Here is a 26,046-nt window from a genome sequence, read left to right on the forward strand (position 1 = left end):
AGTGCTCCATTAGACGACATGTTGGGCAGTGCTCCATTAGACGACATGTTGGGCAGTGCTCCATTAGACGACATGTTGGGCAGTGCTCCATTAGACGACATGTTGGGACTGCTCCATTAGACGACATGTTGGGCAGTGCTCTGCTTGTCACCTAAATGTTTATGATGCTTTGGAATACGCAGGAATGGGACAGGTATGGGCTAAGCAATTCAGTCTTGTTTAATCTGAAGCTCCAATAGCTTAGCACGAGCCATCAATTCCGACATGACAATCTCCAGGAATACAGAGATCATCCATGGAAACTGCTAACGTACTTGTATTATCGTACTCGTGTTTTAGCAATGGTACAATAATTTACCGACGCTTTTGTTGAGAAATGTACATGTACTTCGATAAACATTGGCCTTCTAGAGTTTGCGCTGTACATCAACTAGCGCACCAGATACTATAGACAGTTAAATGAAGTACATTGAACGTGTACAGTATTGATTAATCAATTAAATTGCACATGCAGAGTATTGTGACAGAAGAAAAAAAGATATGCAATTTAATGAGTTATTGTTATTTTACATATGTTTGTCGCAATAATAGCTCTCAAGAGCCAATGTTCCTTGTTTACCTGTATGCGATTTTAAATAAAGTATCTTGTATCTTGTAGAACAGGATTCAAACCCGTGAACCCTCCGAACTAATTGAGCTACCTGGTCGCCGCAATCGACCCAGTCCAGTTCCACTGTAATGTACATGAATTTAGTTCAATGCGCGATATGGTTTATTTTTTTCTATCTATCTATTTATATTTATATTCGTATCCTGCCAAAATAAACTTTCCTCTGGAGAACTACTTCAGGTTGAGATTGTATTATAGACAAAGATATGCAATTATTTAAAAACAATAAAATAATCTTGATAGTAAAACTATTATACACTTAATTATCTCCCTTCCTTTTCTTAATCTTCGCCCCGAAGACAAATTCACTATTCATCACTCGGGTTCGGATAACCACTTGGTAAGCATTCATTTAGTGCTGAAAACAAGGGTGGGTACACTTTCCAATTTTGTAACAGGAGAATGAGAAATGCAACGGCCAGACTGGGGCCCGTATTTATATAGTCATGCCCATACTCAAGCGTGGATTTTGTGGTCAAGCCTAATTTCTTGATCCAGTTATAAATTATTAAAAGAACTTATTTTGTCAAAGTTTTTGGAAAAAAAAGAGACTTGACGCCGGATACAGTTTTCAATATTTACAATTGACTTTTTGATCGTTGACATGATAAAAGCCAGTTGTAAGAAAGCTGGTTTGAGCACAGAATCCATGCTTGAGCATGAGAACGGCTTATGAATACGGGCCCCTGGTTCAAATGTGGGACCCTCCGAACTCCAGACAGATGCTCTACCAATTGAGCTACCTGGTCGCTGACGATCGACCCAGTCTAGTTCTGCTACAGTATAAGTACATTGTGTAGAGTACTTACAGTATAAGTACATTGTTAACAGTACTTACAGTATAAGTACATTGTGTACGGTACTTACAGTATAAGTACATTGTGTACAGTATAAGTACATTGTGTACAGTATAAGTACATTGTGTAGAGTACTTACAGTAAAAGTACATTGTGTAGAGCACTAACAGTATAAGTACATTGTGTACAGTACTTACAGTATAAGTACATTGTGTACAGTACTTACAGTATAAGTACACTGTGTACAGTACTTACAGTATAAGTACATTGTGTACATTACTTACAGTATAAGTACATTGTGTACAGTACTTACAGTGTAAGTACATGGTGTATAAGTACTTACAGTATAAGTACATTGTGTACAGTACTTACAGTATAAGTACATTGTGTACATTACTTACAGTAAAAGTGCATTGTGAAGAGTACTAACAGTATAAATACATTGTGTAGAGTACTTACAGTATAAGTACATTGTGTACAGTACTTACAGTATAAGTACATTGTGTACAGTACTTACAGTATAAGTACATTGTGTACAGTACTTACAGTATAAGTACATTGTGTACAGTACTTACAGTATAAGTACATTGTGTACAGTACTTACAGTATAAGTACATTGTGTACAGTACTTACAGTATAAGTACATTGTGTACAGTACTTACAGTATAAGTACATTGTGTACAGTACTTACAGTATAAGTACATTGTGTACAGTACTTACAGTATAAGTACATTGTGTACAGTACTTACAGTATAAGTACATTGTGTACAGTACTTACAGTATAAGTACATTGTGTACAGTACTTACAGTATAAGTACATTGTGTACAGTACTTACAGTATAAGTACATTGTGTACAGTACTTACAGTATAAGTACATTGTGTACAGTACTTACAGTATAAGTACATTGTGTACAGTACTTACAGTATAAGTACATTGTGTACAGTACTTACAGTATAAGTACATTGTGTACAGTACTTACAGTATAAGTACATTGTGTACAGTACTTACAGTATAAGTACATTGTGTACAGTACTTACAGTATAAGTACATTGTGTACAGTACTTACAGTATAAGTACATTGTGTACAGTACTTACAGTATAAGTACATTGTGTACAGTACTTACAGTATAAGTACATTGTGTACAGTACTTACAGTATAAGTACATTGTGTACAGTACTTACAGTATAAGTACATTGTGTACAGTACTTACAGTATAAGTACATTGTGTACAGTACTTACAGTATAAGTACATTGTGTACAGTACTTACAGTATAAGTACATTGTGTACAGTACTTACAGTATAAGTACATTGTGTACAGTACTTACAGTATAAGTACATTGTGTACAGTACTTACAGTATAAGTACATTGTGTACAGTACTTACAGTATAAGTACATTGTGTACAGTACTTACAGTATAAGTACATTGTGTACAGTACTTACAGTATAAGTACATTGTGTACAGTACTTACAGTATAAGTACATTGTGTACAGTACTTACAGTATAAGTACATTGTGTACAGTACTTACAGTATAAGTACATTGTGTACAGTACTTACAGTATAAGTACATTGTGTACAGTACTTACAGTATAAGTACATTGTGTACAGTACTTACAGTATAAGTACATTGTGTACAGTACTTACAGTATAAGTACATTGTGTACAGTACTTACAGTATAAGTACATTGTGTACAGTACTTACAGTATAAGTACATTGTGTACAGTACTTACAGTATAAGTACATTGTGTACAGTACTTACAGTATAAGTACATTGTGTACAGTACTTACAGTATAAGTACATTGTGTACAGTACTTACAGTATAAGTACATTGTGTACAGTACTTACAGTATAAGTACATTGTGTACAGTACTTACAGTATAAGTACATTGTGTACAGTACTTACAGTATAAGTACATTGTGTACAGTACTTACAGTATAAGTACATTGTGTACAGTACTTACAGTATAAGTACATTGTGTACAGTACTTACAGTATAAGTACATTGTGTACAGTACTTACAGTATAAGTACATTGTGTACAGTACTTACAGTATAAGTACATTGTGTACAGTACTTACAGTATAAGTACATTGTGTACAGTACTTACAGTATAAGTACATTGTGTACAGTACTTACAGTATAAGTACATTGTGTACAGTACTTACAGTATAAGTACATTGTGTACAGTACTTACAGTATAAGTACATTGTGTACAGTACTTACAGTATAAGTACATTGTGTACAGTACTTACAGTATAAGTACATTGTGTACAGTACTTACAGTATAAGTACATTGTGTACAGTACTTACAGTATAAGTACATTGTGTACAGTACTTACAGTATAAGTACATTGTGTACAGTACTTACAGTATAAGTACATTGTGTACAGTACTTACAGTATAAGTACATTGTGTACAGTACTTACAGTATAAGTACATTGTGTACAGTACTTACAGTATAAGTACATTGTGTACAGTACTTACAGTATAAGTACATTGTGTACAGTACTTACAGTATAAGTACATTGTGTACAGTACTTACAGTATAAGTACATTGTGTACAGTACTTACAGTATAAGTACATTGTGTACAGTATTAGTACATTGTATACAGTACTTACAGTATAAGTACATTGTGTACAGTACTTACAGTATAAGTACATTGTGTACAGTACTTACAGTATAAGTACATTGTGTACAGTACTTACAGTATAAGTACATTGTGTACAGTTTAAGTACATTATGTACAGTACTTACAGTATAAGTACATTGTGTACAGTACTTACAGTATAAGTACATTGTGTACAGTACTTACAGTATAAGTACATTGTGTACAGTACTTACAGTATAAGTACATTGTGTACAGTATAAGTACATTGTGTACAGTATAAGTACATTGTGTACAGTACTTACAGTATAAATACATTGTGTACTGTACTTACAGTATAAGTACATTTTGTACAGTACTTACAGTATAAGTACATTGTGTACAGTACTTACAGTATAAATACATTGTGTACAGTACTTACAGTATAAGTAAATTGTGTACAGTATAAGTACAGTGTGTACAGTATAAGTACATTGTGTACAGTATTACTACATTGTGTACAGTACTTACAGTATAAGTACATTGTGTACATTACTTACAGTATAAGTACATTGTGTACAGTATAAGTTCATTGTGTATTGTATAAGTACATTGTGTACAGTACTTACAGTAATGAAGTAAATGTATATTGATGACACAACTCTAAATGATATATGTTACATATTTTATTGCTGTTCGTCACCATGGAAATACATTTGAATGGCAAGGATAAATGAAATATAGATATCACATTTGCAGCAGAAAGTATAGGCATATGCAAAAAGAGGAAATTCCTTCATATGTATTATGCATCTTTGCAAAATGATGGCAATTTCAAAATGATCTAATATTAACCCTTGGAATAGTTATATAATATTATGGTACCAAAAAGTTGAAATCTGTACTTTATTTTTTTATTTTTTTTTATTAAACTAGAAAACTCTTTTTTTCTCTCACTGTAAAATTTTTATGATTTTTTTTTTTTTAATAAATCAAAATATTAAATTCAGTTTTTTCATCAAAATGAACTCCATTAGTAAAAAAAAAAAAAAAAAAAAAAAAAAATCTGCAATTTTGAATAAAAAAAATCTTAAAAAATTTCTTGCCAGTAAGGCATCTTCATGCAAGCAGTCTGAGCAAAATTACACATTTACATAATATAATATTGTATATCCATAATATTATACATTCACATAATATAACATTCGATATTATGACATCTTTTGTTTAAAACATCAGCGGTACACCACACATCAGGTTATATGTTTCACTCCACAAACATATTCTTCAACCAAAGGTAACATCTCACAAATGTTGACATCTAAGAAATGTTGATATCAAAGAAATGTTGACATAAAAGAAATCTTAACATCTCACAAATGTTGACATCGAAGAAATGTTTATATCTAAGAAATATTGACATCAAAGAAATGTTTACATAAAAGAAATCTTAACATCTCACAAATGTTAACATCAAAGAAATGCCGACATCGAAGAAATGTTGACAAATCGAAGAAATGTTGACATCTCAGAAATGTTGACATCAAAGAAATGTTTACATAAAAGAAATGTTGACATCTAAGAAATATTGACTTCTAAGAAGAAATATTGACATCTCAGAAATGTTTACATAAAAGAAATCTGAACATCTCACAAATGTTGACATCTAAGAAATGTTGACATCAAAGAAATGTTGACATCTAAGAAATTTTGACATCTCACAAATGTTGACATCTGAGAAATATTGACTTCTCAGAAATGTTTACATTAAAGAAATGTTGACATCTAAGAATCATTGACATCTAAGAAATATTGACAATACTCCAACAGTGTTAGAGGTTTACTCAGCGAGATAATTTTGACAGGCGCCGGGTAACAGTTTGCAAAATCATATCCAATAAAAAAAAAACGGCGACCAGCAGCCACTGATGTAATAGGAGTACAGTGACATCTCAGTGAAATGGACTAAATCTGAAACATTGACATAAAAATGCTGACACACAATTATCAATTTGTGTACAATTGGCAAGTAATACTATCAGCTACCCACTATTGTAAGTATTGTTATCAGTATCGTTTACCTACATTTGTATGTATTGTAAGTAAGTCCTTGGTACTCCAGGCATTACGCTCATTTTCACTCTCTACAACTCCTGGAGTATGTCATAGTAAAATTGAAGGCTCAGCCTTGTAGAGAACCTAAGTGAGCCCTAACCCTAACCCCAGGAGTATCGAGGATGCTTTTTGAGTATACTGATATGTTTACATTACAAGATAAACTGTTAACGTACATGTATCTTAGAGGTAATCTTATGTTAATGTTCCTCCCATCTGAAATTACCGGTATATTATTGGTGTGCCAATTCATCAATGTGCTAATAGGTTAAAATTGGATTATATGTTAAAAAATTGAATGCTCTAAAATAAAAATATTTAGAATAGTCTGACTTGCATTCAGCAAGGCTTCAGAACATCCTTAGAGTTACCACGGACTTAGATCTGTGGAGTTACCCATGTCTTCATGTCTACCGTTCAAATAGTTCAGCTAATAAAACAGATCCAAATGACAATTCACAATAAACACACATTTATAATGTTGTATAAAGGACAAGCATAAATCTACCAGAGTAAGGTGGTATACATCCCCCGGTGATCACCTATCTCCGTTTATCTTGTAATTACCATGTTATCATATTTTTGCTTTAAATCATGTATTATGGCCCACTATGATGTTATTATATGAGAATGAATCGCATCACAGACTTCCAAATACTTTGACATCATAATGGTGAAAATAGAAATATAGCCAAGATGGTATCAGCGAGATTCCAAGATTGTCTTTATAGTAAAATTAAGATTTCAAAAATGTCTTATGGTAGAATTAAGATTGTAAGAATGTCTTTATAGTAAAATTAAGATTGCAAGAATGTCTTAAGATTTCAAGAATATTTTTTGGTAAAATTAAGATTTCAAGAATGTTCTATTAAGAAAGATTACAAGACTGTAAGAATGATTAGTGGTAGTACTAAGATTACAATATTGTTTTATGGCAGAATTAAGATTTCAAGAAAGTTACTTCCGACATTCACAACAATTCTTTATCATGTGATCAAAAGGATCTTAGATACATTTTTATTTCATACATGTAGATACTCAAAACAATTGTCACATCAGAGGCTCTCTAAGTGAAAAAACTCTTAACGTTTGTCTTAAATCTCACATGAAATTGGAAACTCAACTAAGACTATATCATTACTTGACATGGACTTAGTAATGAATATGATAACCCACCAACATCACTGAGGCATCACTGGGAGCAGTAATTCTCACTACAACACGTACGGAATATGATTTCACAACCAGCAGCAATAAACTTTGATGAGCAAATTCATCAAAGAATATACAAAAACATCCAAGCATCAAAACCATTAGGAAAACATTACTTCTACAACTTTTGATCTATGTTTATATAAACACTGTGAACAGAGAAATACTCACCGAGTGAAATATTAGTCTGTCAACAGTATTCATATTCACCCTGAGTCATACCCCCCCCCCCCCCCCCCCCTATATGCCATCATCATGAACTCTGTATCATCATGAAGAGCAAAAAAATGTGAATAATCATGAACATTTCCCTGTGTACAGCATGCATATTATCAAAAAGGAAAATTGAAGCTGAGCGCAGGAAAAAATATTATAAAATAAATGTAATTGTCCTCAGATTAAATACACACAACAAGTAAACACAACATATTTCACTCAGAAAAGTATACTGCAGAAATGCTATATTCAAGGTAGAAATATTTTATATCGTATTGCATGTAAACTGATGTACAATCCAAAACATTTGTGTGAACCACATACTTAGTCCTGCATATTCTGTATATATTTTATTTGCAATAGTAACTCTGAAATCCAAAAACCTGTCTATTCTGGAGTAAACAGAGAGTTCTAAAGATGTACAGTTTAGACAGGTTCAAAGATGTACAGTTTAGACAGGTTCAAAGATGTACAGTTTAGACAGGTTCAAAGATGTACAGTTTAGACAGGTTCAAAACTGACACGTAAGGCAGGAAAATTCAAACACAAAATGTTTGACAAAAGCAGATCAAGAATAATACTTAGACTACAAATTATAGTTCCATATATACAATATATATGTGTAAGATGTATAAAGGTCACACACAATGGCTACATGTACAAACATTTGACATAACAGTAAATATGGCACATTTCCATCAATAACCCACAACCACATGAGTGACAGTGTAAACAAGGTACAACACATCAATGAGGTATTATATAATGGTGTACGAAGTACATGTGTATTGATTACAACACATCAATGAAGTATTATATTATACAATCAAGCATTATTTTTAAAGTCTTAAATTGTTTGTTTTTTTGGCAGGGTGGTGGGCACCGAGAAATTGTCTTACTAATCCATGTGATTTAAATTCTATCATTGGACGAATTTCCTTTACAATAGCTATGACCTCATTTCATCTTAACCCTTCACCACTGTTGACCATAATGGACTCATCTAGATCAATGCATGGTAGAGTCAACTAAAGTTACATAGTGGTGAGAGGGTTAAACTCTTCCCCATTGTCCAATGTGCAGGTTTTTGTCTACATTACCTGTAATATATAACTGTGTTTGGGAATGTCATGATTAAGATCTACAGTATTGTTAGAAGAGTTCATATCACCACATCAAGTCGTATTGTTATCAACAACACTATCACACATAAGCTTTGATATATAACAAGTGTAGTACTACATCATAGAGAGATGATCGTATGAAATCAAGCAGAGAAGCTGTATCTTACTTCTTATTTTTCTGCATATTTTTGAGATAAATTTGTTAATCCCATTTCTATGAAACATAGTAAAGCCTTATTCATATAAATCCTCTTAAATAAAACCCTGTTTACGACAGCCTTGTATGTAATTATAGAAATGACAGTCTTGTATGTAACTATGGTGAGGACAGCCTTGTATGTTACTATGGTGATGACAGTCTTGTATGTAACTATGGTGACGACAGCCTTGTATGTAACTATGGTGATGACAGCCTTGTATGTATCTATGGTGATGACAGCCTTGTATGTAACTATAGAGATGACAGCCTTGTATGTAACTATGGTGATGACAGCCTTGTATGTAACTATAGAGATGACAGTCTTGTATGTAACTATGGTGGTGACAGCCTTGTATGTTACTATGGTGATAACACACTTGTATGTAACTACAGAGATGACAACCTTTTATGTAACTTTGGTGACAAAAGTCAGTATGTAACTATAGAGATGACACCCTTTTATGTAACTATGGTGATAACACACTTGTATGTAACTACAGAGATGACAACCTTGTATGTAACTTTGGTGACAAAAACCTTGTATGTAACTATAGAGATGACACCCTTTGATGTAACTATGGTGATAACACACTTGTATGTAACTATAGAGATGACACCCTTATAGGTACCTTTGTGATACCCTTGTATGTTACTATGGTGATGACAGCCTTGTATGTAACTATGGTAATGACAGCCTTGTATGTAAACTATGGTGATGACAGCCTTGTATGTAACTATGGTGATGACACTCTTGTATGTAAACTATGGTGACGACAGCCTTGTATGTTACTATGGTGATGACAGTCTTGTATGTAAACTATGGTGACGACAGCCTTGTATGTAACTATTGTGATGACAGTCTTGTATGTTACTATGGTGATGACAGCCTTGTATGTAACTATGTTGATGACAGCCTTGTATGTAAACTATGGTGAAACTCTTGTATATGGCTATAGTAATACATTATTCTTGGTCATTTGATAGAAGAATTTTTGCACATAGTATTATACATTTATTGCCCTTGTTGTTGGGGAACATGATTCTTTGTTTCCCTAAGATTAATCTTGATTCACTAGGGTAGCATCCAAAGGAACCTGTAATTGACACAAAATATGTTTGTGCATAACAACGTACATTGTATATTTACTGCCCTTGTAGTTAAAAAATGACTGTCTCCATACAGCAGGGAGTTCAGGGGGGAAAGGGAAACACAAGGTTTTATTTTATGTCAATGATCAATATTATCCAATCAGACACACTGTTACATATATGAGGTATAATAAACATGTTTGTTCATAATGGTATAATTACTCCGGTTAGGTATGGCACAAAACTAATTATCAATGTGTTCAGATCAGGTGATAAGAGTTTTATATGAGACAGTAAAGGTACCATACTAATCACACAGGCACATGCTATCATAAATGAGCTCAGGTAAAGATTATAATGGAGCTTTCCCACAAGCAGAGCCAGTTAAGGATACATGCCACCTTACATGTATGCTTTGTGATCAGTTATCTCCCTTACAGAACCAGTTAAGGATATATGCTACCTTACACTTACATATATAACTCCATATGTTATGGTTATATTCCTTACACAAAGATTTTGTAGTATAGTTTATGTGAGAGAAAAAAAAATCGAAATACTTTTCCAAGACATCAAAATCCTCTTGCCCAACTCAAATTCTACCTTCACCATTTTTAACAAAATAATGTACTTTTCTTTTAGCACTTGCACAAAACCAACAAATGATTGCCCTGGGTGTGGAGCAAGTACATTTTCGCTCCCTTGTAGTATCATCTTTGAATAAAGATTTCCTGTGGTGTTAGAAATTCAAAAATTATCTTGCTGGCTTGTGTGAACAATGCAAACATCCTGATGTCCCCTTTAACTTAACGAAAAATTTGACCTCAATCAATAAGAATTAAATCAACTCAAAGCAGCATTAATAAAACATGTTTCACATCGTAGAACTCTTTTGAACAGGAGATACAAATGTTGTTAGGTAGCATACAACCTTAAATTAACAGAATCTGAAGTTGTTTTTCTCCAAAACAGTTTGAACCTGCATGCAACACTCGACTAAGTCAGGAAGAAAATATTCTCCATTCCTTGCTTACAAAATCAGATACATTGTATAAACATTGCAAAAAAACCTACAAAAATAAGTAGACATATAACATTTTAAAAATATAATAGAACTATTGTGTTATAAAATATCAAAATTTAGTGTTTTTTTTACAAAATAATAAAATTATTGTGCTTTTACAAAATAACGAAATTATTGTGCTTTTTTACAAAAATTAAATAATTGTAAGTTATATTTAACAACAGAATATGAAAATGTATAACAACAATGGAATGGTATGTTTAACAAACATAAATAACATGGGATGCTAATTTAACAAATACATAAAACAAAGGAATATTGTACAGTATAATTTTATGCTACGCATAATTTGTCTGATAAAGGTTTGGCCTTATAAAGTGGAGGTTGATGACTAAATTGTAGGACACCATGGAATAGTTAACAAAAACAACAAAAAACAAACACAGGTAATATGACATTCCATGTCAAGAACAATCCCCAAGCTGTCCTAAATATCTACTTTTTACACCACAACATCACAATCATAAACTTTGTTTATTTTACAACAATTATGAAACAAGTTATTACAACTTATAACTGTCACTCTTGTTGGTCCAGGAGTAAGCACGCAGGAGGTTTAATGTGGGAGAAAACTGGAGTACCCAGAGAAAACCCACGTGGTCGGGCAGGTGACCCTAAACCTTTCCACATCTGATCAGACATCACATTTGATAGATATAACTACTGTATACATGAAGTCGAATTTTTTTTGCTGTATTCTGTCGGGAATTTATTCACAGTGGTTCATTTCGCCCATCACAGTTTCTGTAAGTCTATTTCAGACTTTTTTTTTTTTTTTTAATTTTAACTGTTAACCTTTTTTATATGGTGAACTTCTTTCCAAACGATGTTTTGACCTAGTAACCTCAGCTCAATATTATATTATATGATATTACGGATGTGTGAAACGTGGATGTTATAGCGATGATCTCAAAATCTTCACAAGGGTTTTAATTTTGCAATTTTAACACATTCATGAAATTCGGGAAATTAAAACCCTTTTGAATATTAGCAACTTGACAGTATGTAATGGACAAGTAACCTGTTTATCGTGTGAATATCCGGGCCATGTTTATCTTGCTAACATCCGGGCCATGTTTATCCTGCTAACATCCAGGCCATGTTTATCGTGCTAACATCCGAGCCATGTTTGTCGTGCTAACATCCGGGCCATGTTTATCGTGCTAACATCCGGGCCAACAAGAGTGATGATTAATAACTGTTTCATAATTGTTGTAAAATAAAAAAGTTTATATTTATATCTTTATATATTCCCCCTAGTAAGTTCGTGCCTGTATTGTAAACAAAGAAATAAGTTGACTGTCTGATGTTCTGTGTGTTAGGGGTGTTTATATATAGCTTCCTAGGAGAGCTTGTCGACGGTTCTAAACAGGTTATGTCAGCCTTAAGTGAAACATATTATTTCACCGTCACAATAATATGGTTAGTCAGATCCCACTAGATATTATATCATTATGATTCTCATAATATTAACCCTCAGTTAGTACAATTATATTGTCACCAAATAAAATAACAAAATACAATGTAACGTAAAGATGAAATAACAAAAAAAACAAAGATAACAGATCTATATAAAAAAAACACTCATGTGCGTTCCACAGAAAAACAACCTTGAGTGATACTCTTTGATTAACTATGTTCTTAATCCAATTATTCTTAGTTTTATCAGGTAACAAGCCATTTGGATTGATATGTCTCGCCTGTTCCTGGCTTTGACCATCAATGCTCATGTCAAGTTTGGTTGGTGTAGCACTTATAGTTTCAGAGAAACTAACTTAAACGCAAAAACTTAATGTTGATGGGGATGTTGACAAAGTCAATGGACCATGAAAAGTAGGCCGCATCCAGCATTTGATGCATGGGTTGAGTTGTACTACCTAAGAAGCATCTATGTCTAGCACTTATACTTTCAGTGTAATTAAGTTAAACGCAAAACCTTAATGTCGACGCCGTCTCTGTGGCCAGAAAAGCAACACCTTTGTCACACTTCCACTTTTTCGTGTTGGCGTGACAAAAATTACATGATAACTAAACTTCAATCTTATCCTGTGTGGGAACCAAATTGCCTGGTACTTGATACCCAAGGACTAGACTAAGTGGCAGAATGCTAACATATCACCAGTCCCTCTGACTGCCTGCAGTATCCGAGTGCTATGTGGAGTATATAGTCGCTATGATTTTTGACAGCTGTCTTTACTGATTCGGCCCACTGTGGCTTGGTGAGCTGTTTTCAGCGGTTTAGAGTCGAGACACCGGTCATTTGACTCTCTGATTGACAAATGAAACAGACATTTTGGAAAGCTCGCAAAATTTGTTTTCAATAACAGTTTGTGTTCAAAACAAACTTAGCATTTACTTGATAGCCTGTTTCCGTGGAGTCAAACTGATGAGGTTTGGTCCAGTGACTTTGTGGACTGTATATTTTACACAACACCATTACAAGTAAACAGTCCAAACTAACTCTACCATATGGGTAACAATTTTGATGGTGATGGAATGGTCCTACAACATTTTCAGATCCACTGTGTGATATCGTAGTTTTATACAGTTTCAAAATTAGTTTTACTTGGGACGCAAAGTACAGCATGAACAATAAATGCATGCAACAGTAAATTTTAAATATATATTGTCCAATGTATATATTGACGCAAATATCATAGTAAAGTTACCACGATTCTAATTCATATCAGCTTAAACTACAGATGAAAACAATAATTTGAGATTATTTGTGTGCAGTTTTTGAGAAGTTTGGGTAACTTGAGAAGTTTGGGTAACTTGAGAAGTTTGGGTAACTTGAGAAGTTTGGGTAACTTGAGAAGTTTGGGTAACTACGCTGTAGACTGTGACATCAATAACATCACAGTGAGATCACATTATGGTTTATGACATCATTAAGGGTCAGTCAAGTCATGAACATCCCCCATTTTGGCTTGCTATGAGAGAAATTTGCTGATTGTGTATCAGGGTTATGCAGTCGCAAGTAATTTTGATTGACCAATCAAATGCTGTGTTACATCTCAAGTGAATTAAGATTCATGTTATAGTGATTATACTATAGTGAAAATAAGTCCTGTAATAAGAGTAAGTGCTATCAGTAAATAGATTCAGGTTTTGTAGAACAATCACCTCACCAGCTAGAAAACATTTCTTATTTAAGATTAAGTGCTTGTGACCATATCGATCCTCTATTGTCAATCCACCTGGAGCCTTGTTATCTCCTCAGGCTAATCCACCTGGAATCTGGTAATCCCCAAAAGTTAATCCACCAGACTGTATCTGCTGATGATAATTCCGACTGGATCAATGCCCCAATGTTAATCCACCTGGAATCTGGTAATCCCCAAAAGTTAATCCACCTGACTGTATCTGCTGATGATAATTCCGACTGGATCAATGCCCCAATGTTAATCCACCTGGAATCTGGTAATCCCCAAAAGTTAATCCACCTGACTGTATCTGCTGATGATAATTCCGACTGGATCAATGCCCCAATGTTAATCCACCTGGAATCTGGTAATCCCCAAAAGTTAATCCACCTGACTGTATCTGCTGATGATAATTCCGACTGGATCAATGCCCCAATGTTAATCCATCTGGATCCACCGTTCTATTGACTTCCTCAGCGCTTCCACCCATCTGAAAGATAACGTCAATTTGTCAATGATTCTCTTGAGGGTTTGGACATTGTTGCTCACACTGTGCAGACAACATTGAGTAAACTATTCTATGAAACTTCATACAAGTGTTAGGTGTGAAGAAGCTAAAACTAGTCATTATTTAAAACCATCATCAATGCTCTTGCACATTTACTGTCTGTCAGACTTATAAGTAGCAGGAATTAAACAACATTAAATTTCAAGGTTAAGGTCAAGGTCGATTTTGCTATTTTTGAAAACGTTCTTATTTCTCTAGCACCTGAACTGTCTGTCAGACTTCTAAGTACCCGGAATCAAACAATCTAGAATATCAAGTTCAAAACAGTAAGGTCAAGATCGAGGTTGATGTTGCTGATTTTGAAAATATTATTTATTATTCCTCTTGCAACTTTATTGTACATCAGACTCCTTAGGTACCAGGAATTAGAAGGTCAAGTTCAAGATGGTAAGGTCACTTTTATATAGAAAATATTTGTAAATGCTAAAGATTTTTTTTTCAATTAAAACTTTGTCTTGCTCTAAGGACTTTACCTTCTAAGATAGTCATGTACATGAAACTTTACAAACAAGAGGCCCATGGGCCTTAACGGTCACCTGATATATTTATACAGAGAGTTGATTTTGTTTTTAACATGAACAGAAATATTATTCAAAGTGACAAAAAACAATAAAAACACNCATTTTTGTTGACCTTTGTCCATGGAAGGTCCCTGCAAAATTTCATTGAAATTGGTTCAGGGGTTTTGGAGAAGAAGTCGAAAATGTAAATTGTTTACGGACGCACGACGGACGGCGGACGACGACGGACAAAAGGCGATCGCAATAGGTCACTTGAGACTTTGTCTCAGGTGACCTAAAAAGGTAAGTACAGAGATACCTTGAATAAGGTACTGTATATACCAGAGAATTTGGCTGCAGTCTAACATTCGCCTTTTTCACCCTCAGTATTAAGTAAGGGCAATTTTATCTTATCATTAGAAGCCAATATAATAAACATAGCTATCAAATCTGAAGGTGAAATTAACTCTGGGCGAAAACTGATTTTACTTTATTAAATGTTGAATGCAATGTTTTACCTAAGTTTGTCCGTCTCGTTCTCGGCCACAAAGTAGAATGTTCTCATCTGTGTTTCTGGAGGCTGGAGAACGAAGCTAAATGCCTTTACAGGTATCCCTGTCGTATCCACTCGGTATCCATGGAGATGGGCCATACCTGTCCAATCAAGTAGAACATTTTAAATCTAACTCAGACTGTCAAAAAAAGTAAGTTGTAGCTTTACATGACTGAAAGATAGCTTTATATGGCTGGAGTATAGGGTGGCTTTACATGACTGATCAATTAACGTAAATACTCGTGCAAAATGTTGGCGCTTTGACTCTCAAACTGACCGCAGTGTGGAAGTTATTACATTGGCAATGGCTGGTTATGAAATCTATAAACTGTATATATTTATGATCTACATAATCCATAAATACACATTTGCGTGGAGATATTTTTGTCCTTATACACTTATGTACACCAGCATCCCCACATTAAGAGTATTTGCAATTTGCGCTGTTTGGTTGAAGATTGGCCATTTTGAAGGAAATTAACTTAATGTTCTTCAATTTTCGAAAGCCTCCACATGCAACAAACAAATAAATATTTGAAATGCTTAAACATTGTCACACCAGTGTTCATTCCTAGAAAGGGATTTTGGCTGTCACACGCGGTTGCTTTCATTTCTGCATGCTTACTGTCGAAAAAACCTATATTTTGGCTATTTCTGCATAGCAACGCGAATTTGTTGCTAGGGTAGGGCATCTATGCATGCGCATTGGAAAAAATGTTCAGCGAGGAAGAAAGCCCGGATTATCCAATATGATGTTTATAACAGAAATTGGTAAATAACCTCAATTTGAAATTTTCACTTTTTATGAGGCCAAAAATGACCAATAACGCCCCAAGTCGTTTTGGTGGGAAACAATGCCTCGCAGTGTGTCACTAATTAGGAAATATACATCCACCCTCTGTCAGGTGCTTATATGTATGTTATGTCACATAAAATCAATTGATTGACATCATGTTTTATGATCAGAGGCAAATTTCACAAAGACATTTTGAAAGGTCATACATTTTACACAGATTTTTACATTTCTTATTTTCTGATGTAAAATTGTTACAGGTATACATATTTTCACGAATGTCAATATTTTTTTAAAAAGAATATTAGCTGAAAGATTTGTTAATTTGTTGTTGGGTTCGTCCTCGATACTCCAGGGGTTACGCTCACTCTCTACATCCCTCCAATAGGTTATAATAAAATTAAAGGTACACAGGTAGCCATTTGATTGGGTAAATAAACGGACCAATCGATACGCTGATACCTGTCCTCTGACCAATCGCTACGCTGATACCTGTCCTCTGACCAATCGCTACGCTGATACCTGTCCTTAGAAAATTACAAAGGAGCAATATCCGATTTCAAAGCCAGTCAATTTTACCGTTACGCAACCAACAGATTCATTTAATGTACGCCAAAAGATCAAACTAGTCTTCTCCTCTCATCCCCAAGGTGGCGCAATTTTGTCCTGACATATTCCAAGGGTGCAGAGAGCATACAGGCGGGCAAACTTTGCCTTTACCTTGAGCGTTCTGAGAGTTCATGGTCTTGTAGTAATACAGACAGGCATCCTTGAGGACACAGTATCGTTTGTTCCAGTTCTTCATGGCTTTGTTACTCTTACGCAAGTATCCAGTACACTCTGCACGCCTGACCTCAAGGGCAGGTAACCCAACATTGTGACTCGTTATATCCATCCAGGAGTCCTTCTGTACAGGGTGAGAACAAAACAAATCAAGACAAAAATAATGACATATTTTCTAAAAAACATATTGAGAAACTGCATCATGCTTGTTTAATGGAAACATTTAAATATTGACCTATTAAAAATGATAATTAAGTGTTGATTAATTTGAAAAAATAGCTCCTAAATGTGAAGTCTGAGGTTTCAAACCAGTCTTTAAAGGTTTTTTATGTTACATTTTATACTGATAATATCTGTTTATTTTAATGTATTGTTCAACACTCTTTTTAACAAGAATTTGTTTGAGAGTTCATACGACTCTGACAGAACATGGTTCTTCAGATTTTATATTTTTTACAAGAAAGTCAGTCATACCTTACATAGATTGGGGATTACTGATTTCTGACCGTCCAGATCTACTTACCCTTTTCTTAGAGGCCATGGCTGCTTCATTCATTGCACACACCCATCTGTCAGAAATGAATATCACATGATAACATTTCTAAATATAGAAGTCACATGACATAAAAAGAGTACAAAAATAGAAATTGTTGTATGTGACTACTGTCAAAAAACAGACAGTTTGACGAGTTAAAATATAGTTAACATTAAGAAAATAATTGAAGTGATGAACAGATTTAAAGACTTGTATATTAAAAGTCAGGCAGGGATGTAAATGTTTTTTTCAATAGAAGACTTGATCAACATACAAGTTAAAAATGTTTTCGTTGTGAATTACCTGGCCATTTCCTCACGAGTGTCCACATAGAAATAGTAGGTCTTGGCGCCATATTTCTCAGCCTTGAAGCAATGTGCCTTGCTTGTGTCTGTGTGTTTTGACACGGTGTAGTTGAGCAGTGGTAGGGCCCCTAGTGGGTCAGTACAGTCCTGTAAAACCAAACACATCTTACTTCATTCTCATGTAACAGGAGAAAGAGAAATGTACGGCTAGACCGGGGTTCAAACCCAGGACCCTACAAACTCTAGACGGACGCTCTACCAATTGAGCTACCTGGTCACCAGTAGTCGACCTAGTCCAGTTCCACTACATTCCTCCCTCCTTTTTCTAAGTCATTGCCCCCAAAGACAAAACTATTAACAACTCAGGTTTGGATATCCCCTTGCTAAGCATTAATTTCACCCAGTGCATGAAACAAGGGTTGGTAAGCTCGCCAACTTTGTAACAGGTGAAAGAGAAATCGCCAACTTTGTAACAGGTGAAAGAGAAATACCACAGATAAACCCTGGATGAGCGCTCTACCTATTGAGCTACCAGGTCACTGACGATCGACCCAGTCCAGTCCCACTAAACTAACAACAAACACTTGTTACTTCATTTTAACATTAAACATATTTTATTTCATTCTAGCAGCAAAGTTTTTCTTTGTTTTATTTTTCAAGTTATAAATGGAATATTCATGTTGAGAACATAATCAATACGATTATCATTTACTAGATAAAAAATATATAGAGCTACAAATTTCACTTTTTTGACATTTTTTATAATGTAAAAGATGCCAGCCTGATAAAATCTCTAAGGGGAGATAACTCCTGTGGACACTCACCTGATCATTCTTGTAGTAATACAGACAGTTATCTTTCCTGAGCAGGAAGTATCTCTTCTTCCAGTTTCGTACAAATGATGAATTGCTAAGTTTGTGCATGAAACCGGATACCTTTGGAGACTGAAGATCTCGTACCAAGCCCACATCACTAGAGGCCACTTCTAGTGACACTTGGAGTGAACCTATGAAATGCAAAGATGTGTCAATTAAATTTAAAGTTTGAGAATTAATTTATATTAGTGACTGCGCTTTTTAGATCCCTCAATCAGTTGTATTTTTCTACTGATGAAAAATGACTTTTGAGTAAATCAACGAAAAATTGAAACACCTGTTTTATTTCACATCTCTTTATGATCCCAGTAAAGTCTTAAATAGCATAAGGCAAAAACACTAAATTAAGAAATTTAGAAGTTAGCAGTTTTCTTGTGCATACCTAATTCAGAGATTTGTGGGAGTATTTTTGGGGTATTTGATTCAAATATTTGTAAGAGTGTTCTGGTTTACTTGATTTAGAGATTTGTAGGATTATTCTTAGGCATAATTGATTCTCAGATTTGATAAGAAATTTGTAGGAGTTGTTTTGGGACTTATTTGATTCAGAGACACATAGTAATACTGTTTTAAAGGAATGTTCGGGGCATTCATCTTATAAAGCTTTCAGTTTATACAGTGTTCTGGGAGTATTTAATTCCTAATTTACTTATAGATCTGACAGTAAAGAACATGTTAGATTTCTTTTGTATACTGGATGTGAGACAATATAATCCTATAATCACTGTGACTTTATATGGGACACACAATCATACCATGTTACATGTACTTACTCTCCTGTATAAGGGAGACAATCTCACCATGTTACTTGTACTTTCTCTCCTGTATAAGGGAGACAATCTCAGCATGTTACTTGTACTTACTCTCCTGAATAAGGCAGACAATCTCACCATGTTACTTGTACTTACTCTCCTGAATAAGGGAGACAATCTCATCATGAGTTGCCTGTAACACGTTCACCTGGTTGACACTGAGGATAATTTGACCTTTTTTGACCCCGGCCTTCTCTGCTGGACTCCCTGTAGTGAAGCCAAAAATCTCAAAATTACAAAGGTCAAGCTTGACCAGTAACTTTGAACATGTATCTGTCTTAGATCTATATAATCCTCAGAACCATTTTAGCATTTTTTGCCAGAAAATATTTACTAGTAACAAACTATTATAGAAAACTGTCATTTTTTTTTCAGAAATATAATGAAATGTAAAGTTTGATGCAAGAAAATATTAACCAAGTTCCATCTGGCTGTTTGTACATTCTTTTCTTAACCTAAATTTTATAAATTATTGAAATATTATTTCATAGTAAACATAAACAACAGAACATCTTGGATATTTAAGTTTGGAGGTAAAAACAAATGTCAAAGGTCATTGAGGTAAGAAATGAACATCTGAATGTTACCCGGATCAACGGAGGTAATGACAGCAGGGTGACTATCCAGGATGTGGAGTCCGAGGTCAGGGGTCGCCGCCGTCCTATTTATCACCAGATGGTTCTCATGGTCTGTAGTAGGACAAATAATAGTAAATTACTTCAGATTTAGGATTTAATAGGATTTAATTGGATAGATGATGGACGCAGGCAATTAATTGCCTCTATGTCCATATCATATAATATAACAATTTTAATGTATTTAAATTTAATTTTAAATTTAAATCACTCCCGTTGTTAGATTCGTAGCTAGTTAGGTGATTAAATTTCAGTTCAAGATGTTTCAATGATTGTCCAAACTAATTTCAAAGTCTCTCGATGTTGTAGCCTGTATGACCGCCTAGGGAAGGCTGTTCCATATATCAACAGTTCTGAAGCCAAATGAATGTTTCCTAATCTATAATTCACAATGTTTTTTCTATATTTTTTGTGATATATCATACGATCAGTATGTTGGTACATATATGTAGTAGCAGAGTTGACAGCTAAACTAAACTGCTGTAAAATGGTAAATATTGTGTGGTAGTTTATAAAAGGTAATTTTGAATATGATTTTTACACAATTTCAAATTTAATTTATTCTTTGGGAAAAGAAAGTTCATGAAGTACTTGAGTTATCATGAAAACTGAGAGTTTACCATAGAATTTAGCAGACAATCTATGATACTCCTGTTGACTGTCACTGCGTTGCACAAAACATTTTCTTCGGAACTGGTACTCCCGTTTAAACTCGCTCTCTGACCGAGTGGTGGTTGTGGAGTCTGACCGCTTGTGGAACCGACCTTCCTTGTAAGACATGCCCTCCACAAACACTTCATCTAAGAAATATTCAATCATCATTTCGAAAAAACAATATTATTTGAATATTTCTTATACATTTATGAAAATTCATTTAACATTTGAGTTTAACAGTCAAGAAAAGTATGCGATGTACATGGGCATCCTGTATGTGTAACTACATCTTATGCAAAAACTTAAATGCAAAACCATTCAAGATTAAATATTTTGTGACAATTACTCTAATGAATCAAATGTAAGCAAGCAAATTTGTGGAATGTATATCCCCTGCTTGCAGGACATATTGTAGGTTACCATTATTGAGGTTAGGTTTAAACATGCGAGTATCGTGCTGTTGAGACATATTGTATAGCTTGAAACTTGACGAAGAAAAAAAACCCGCTATACCTCATTGATTATCCATAAATATGCACAAATCACATCGGTTGGCAAACTTAGCATGAGTTGAATATGCATAAGGAATTTGGTTGAAACATCTTAACAATATCTACAGCAACACGTACTAATTGTAATGGTCCCCCATTACAGATGTTCCCCCAAACTGCCCCCATAGTCGCAAAGATGCATCAGAAAAGGATCACATTGCCATAGAACACCTACAATGTACATAATAAATTTCTAAATTGCAACCAATCAGAATCATCTGTGTAGTTGCTATGGCAACGAAAAGTATGTGATTGATTTTGCAGTCCCCTAATACCCCTATATATCAATTTTCATAAAATCAAAAAATATCTAAATTCCTACCAATCAGAAGCTTCCATGTGGTTGCTATGTCAACGAAACTTATGCGGTTTTATTCGCAGTCCCTTAATACGCCCAGATATTAATTTTCATCAAAATCGAACAATATCTAAATTTGGACCAATCAGAAGCCTCGGTGTGGTTGCTATAGTAACGAAACTAATGCTGTTTTATTCGCAGTCCCCTAATATCATATATACAAATTTTCATCAAAATCTAACAAGATCTAAATTTCAACCAATCAGAAGCCTCTGTGTGGTTGCTATGACAACAAAACCTATGCGGTTGAATTTGCAGTCCTGTAATATCCCTATGCACCAATTTTCATCAAAATTGAACCAAGTTTGAAGAAAATCGGTTAACATTTGTTGTAGTTAATGCACGGAAACGAAGCGTGGCAGATAATGACATTTTTTGTTATTCAAGGGGCCATTAATCCGCCAAATTGGGTCCGCCGAAAGTGGTCATCGAACTTGGCCGAGCCCTTGAGGCATTTAACCCTGTGACCAAGTTTGAAGAAAATCGGTTGGCATTTGTGGTAGTTATTGCACAGAGAAAAAGCATGACCGACAGACTGATGGACAGACAGACAGACAGACCCAAATTAATATCCTGGGGATAATTAATATATATATACTGATATTCTGAGCACAATTAGGGACTTCTAATAAGAATTGTCATCTACGTAAGAAAAGTGAAAAGTACCTCAAATAAGCGATACATGTACTGAAAATAAACCAATTTGCATAGTCAAATTTTAAGGTTGTTCAAAATTATTTTCTCTTACCCTGGACAGGTGTATCCACACTTTTACCAGTGTGAGATATCCTTGTCTCTTACCCTGGACAGGTGTATCCACACTTTTACCAGTGTAAGATATCCTTGTCTCTTACCCTGGACAGGTGTATCCACACTTTTACCAGTGTGAGATATCCTTGTCTCTTACCCTGGCCAGGTGTATCCGCACTTTTACCGGTGTGAGATTTCCTTGTCTCAAGGATTGAGTCGGGGGGATTCCCCTATTCATAACAATGGCATGACGTCACTTCAACAATACAATGATGTCACGTCAACCCTGAATTTAGCATGTAACATTATCATTACATTGTGTATATGTACACAATGGTAAAACAGGGTAAGAGAAAAGAATCATTCACCCCTTGTGGGCGAGATAGGGGAATCTCAACCCTCGGGGAAAGATTATCTCAACCCTCAGGGAAAGATTTTTAAGTTGCCAAACACTCAGCAAAGCCTCGTGTTTGGCAACTTAAGAATCTTCCCCCTCGGGTTGAGATTCTCCTATCTCACCCCCCAAGGGGTTGAAAGATTCTATTAGTCCCGTCTCTGACAGATGTGTAGGATTTGCCTAAACTTTAAACTTGTGCTTTGGGAATATCTGGGAATGTTTATGCTGGATGGAAATGTTGATGTCCTACCCCCAAGGATCTGACAAGCAGTACCTGGTGAGAACAGCTGTACCCTGGGTATCTAATGGGTGTCAGTGTGACTGTCCTGTTCTCTGTGGATACTTACCTTTACTGTCCTGATGAATGGGTTGAGCATTGCTTTGTGACTGGGTTACAGGATCTGCCTCGTCCTCTGGGGCGGGGCCAGTCTCATCCGGAGGTTCAGAACCAATATTAGCTTCATCCACGGTCTGTAATGTGGGTGGGGCTGGGGAGCTTGATCGTGAAGAAGCGTCTCCCTCAGCAATCTGTATCCAGCATGATTTACGATAACTCTCATTGTAGATCCCTGTATAAGATATAATCATGTCAGTTAAGATATTCTTCAAAACTCAATTCAATACAGTAACTGCGACAGTTGTAGGCATGGTAGTCTAGTGGTAGGGCACCGGGCTTGTGACCGAAAGGTTGCGGGTTCGAGTCACGGCACGGTACTGTGTTGTATCTTTGAGCAAGATACTTTACTCCGCTTGTTCCTGTATACTCAGCTGTAAATGAGTATGTGGTTGGGCAGTGCTAGAATTGTTGAATGCTAGCTGTTAGCGCCGAAATGGCAGCTTGGACTGTATATATATATATGCTCCCCAGGAAGTTAAGAAAGATATTGGCTGGTTGCAACGGCCCTATAACCTATGATAATAATTTGTGAACCGCTTTGAGACGACCTACGAACTAGGTTGTGATAAAGCGGTATATAAGAACCTCAAATTATTATAATCACTATTATTTTCCCCTGTGACCTTGTAAGTAGATATAGGTCAAGGTCATTTTCCTTCACAAACTTTGTTGGCTCTATCCCAAGAAGCTACCAGCCAAATCTTATGAATCTATTCAATTTGGTTCTTCAGAACAAATCGTTTGAAATGCTGTTGACCTCTGTGACCTTTAAAGTAGATTGACGTCATTTTCATTTGCAAACTTTGGCGAACTCTATCCCAAGAAGCCACCAGCTGAATATTATGATTCTTTCGATTATTCAGAAGAGGTCATTTGATGTTTTTGACATATTTGACGTCTGTAACCCTGAAAGTAGGTCAAGGTCATTTTCATTCGCAAACTATGTTGGGCTCTATCTAAAGAAGTCATCAGCCAAATATGAAGATTCTATACCTTTCATTTCTTCAGAAGAAGTCACTTGAAGTGTTTTACATATTTGACCCCTGTGGCCTTGAAAGTGGGTCAAGGTCATTTTTGTTCTTAAACTTTGTCAGGCTCTATCCCAGGAAGCCACCAGTCAAATATGAAGAATTTATACCTTTCAGTTCTCCAGAAGAAGATGTTTGAAGAGTTTGACATATTTGACCGCTGTGACCTTGAAAGTAGGTGAAGGTCATTTTCGTTCTCAAACTTTGTTGGGCTCTATCCCAGGAAACCACTAGCCAAATATAAAGATTCTATACCTTTTAGTTCTTCAGAAGTCGTTTTAAGCGTTTGACACATTTTACCCATGTGGTCAAGGTCATTTTTGTTCTCAAACTTTGTCGGACTCCTACCAACAAAGCTTTTAGCCAAATATCATGTTCTTCAGAAAAAGTTGTTGAAAGGAAAAGTTGATGGACGACGACAGATGACGGACAGACGGACGATGGACAGATGGGCGCTGCACCATGACATAAGCTCACTTGCCCTTCGGGCAGGTGAGCTAAAAACCAACAACAATAAAAGCAAACTCACCGCTTGTGGTTTAGTAATTAAAAACATGATTTTTTTGCAGAATGTCTTAATCTTGAAATAACTTCTTGGGTTTTTACTCATTGAAAATTATCCAAGGACAGGTAGATCTTGAAATTAGTACATGTATATTCATTTTTTCCGCCAGGGGATGGGTTGGAGGGCTTCTGCCCCCTGGACCCCCTACTAGGGCCTTCCCCTGGACCCACTCCTTAATGAATCCACTTCGAGCAAGAGATAGCTTTACCACAGGTCTTGCATAAACAATATATGGATTTTGTGGTAAATTTTGATATATTTTGACAAACTACTGCATATACTAAAACAGAAATATGTAAAAAGTTTAACAAGACAGAATTTTGTTTAGTCAAAACCCTTGATGATCATGCCTCGCAGCCTTTTTGTATTTTCATTCTCTCTCAAAATAAAACATTAGGCTGAAATATAGACCAAGGGAAACTCTCATAGGAAATTCTATATAGATTCACAGCTTTTGAAGAAACAGCAATAGCAAGAATCATTTAAGTATGGCCAAATATGGACAGACCATAGACTACAGATAAAGGGTGATTTTAAAAGCCCACTCTCTGAAGATGGTTGGCTAAAAAAGAAATAGTCACATTATGATTAATAATGAATTTGTGTTGAACTACCACCTAACACAAAATGTTGGCATAATATAGAGATAATGCAATCCTTCAAAGGAACCTTGAACTATATTGGCAGGTGGCAAAAATATCAAAAGGTGCATTATATGGCCAGTTTCATTATACAGGTCTCTGT

The 26,046-nt window shown here is 35.1% G+C and overlaps 2 protein-coding genes across 4 annotated transcripts in view; one reads left to right on the plus strand and one right to left on the minus strand.

Annotated features, from left to right (window-relative positions):
• LOC110445367 (uncharacterized protein DDB_G0290685-like) overlaps positions 1-26,046 on the plus strand; it is a 43,569-nt gene that overhangs the window by 4,742 nt on the left and 12,781 nt on the right. The window lies entirely within an intron of this gene.
• The window catches only part of LOC110445366, a 28,790-nt gene continuing 16,640 nt past the window's right edge, over positions 13,897-26,046 (minus strand). The window contains exons 4-14 of one of the 3 annotated variants that reach the window (XR_002462348.1): positions 23,660-23,881; positions 21,223-21,402; positions 20,555-20,656; positions 20,064-20,174; positions 19,105-19,286; positions 18,279-18,427; positions 17,964-18,009; positions 17,378-17,564; positions 15,830-15,965; positions 14,421-14,733; positions 13,897-14,330 (exon numbers count right to left, since the gene is read on the minus strand). Coding sequence is in view for 2 of the 3 variants with exons in the window: in XM_021489938.1 (XP_021345613.1) it covers positions 14,682-14,733; positions 15,830-15,965; positions 17,378-17,564; positions 17,964-18,009; positions 18,279-18,427; positions 19,105-19,286; positions 20,064-20,174; positions 20,555-20,656; positions 21,223-21,402; positions 23,660-23,881 (1,367 nt within the window). In the remaining variant the exon portion in view is untranslated. Of the gene's footprint in view, positions 14,734-15,829; positions 15,966-17,377; positions 17,565-17,963; positions 18,010-18,278; positions 18,428-19,104; positions 19,287-20,063; positions 20,175-20,554; positions 20,657-21,222; positions 21,403-23,659; positions 23,882-26,046 lie in introns of all 3 variants that reach the window. The other 2 variants (XM_021489938.1, XM_021489937.1) reach the window with 2 other exon arrangements.

Source organism: Mizuhopecten yessoensis, unplaced genomic scaffold, assembly GCF_002113885.1.
Source record: "Mizuhopecten yessoensis strain PY_sf001 unplaced genomic scaffold, ASM211388v2 scaffold2249, whole genome shotgun sequence".
Classification (NCBI taxonomy): Eukaryota; Metazoa; Mollusca; class Bivalvia; order Pectinida; family Pectinidae; genus Mizuhopecten; species Mizuhopecten yessoensis.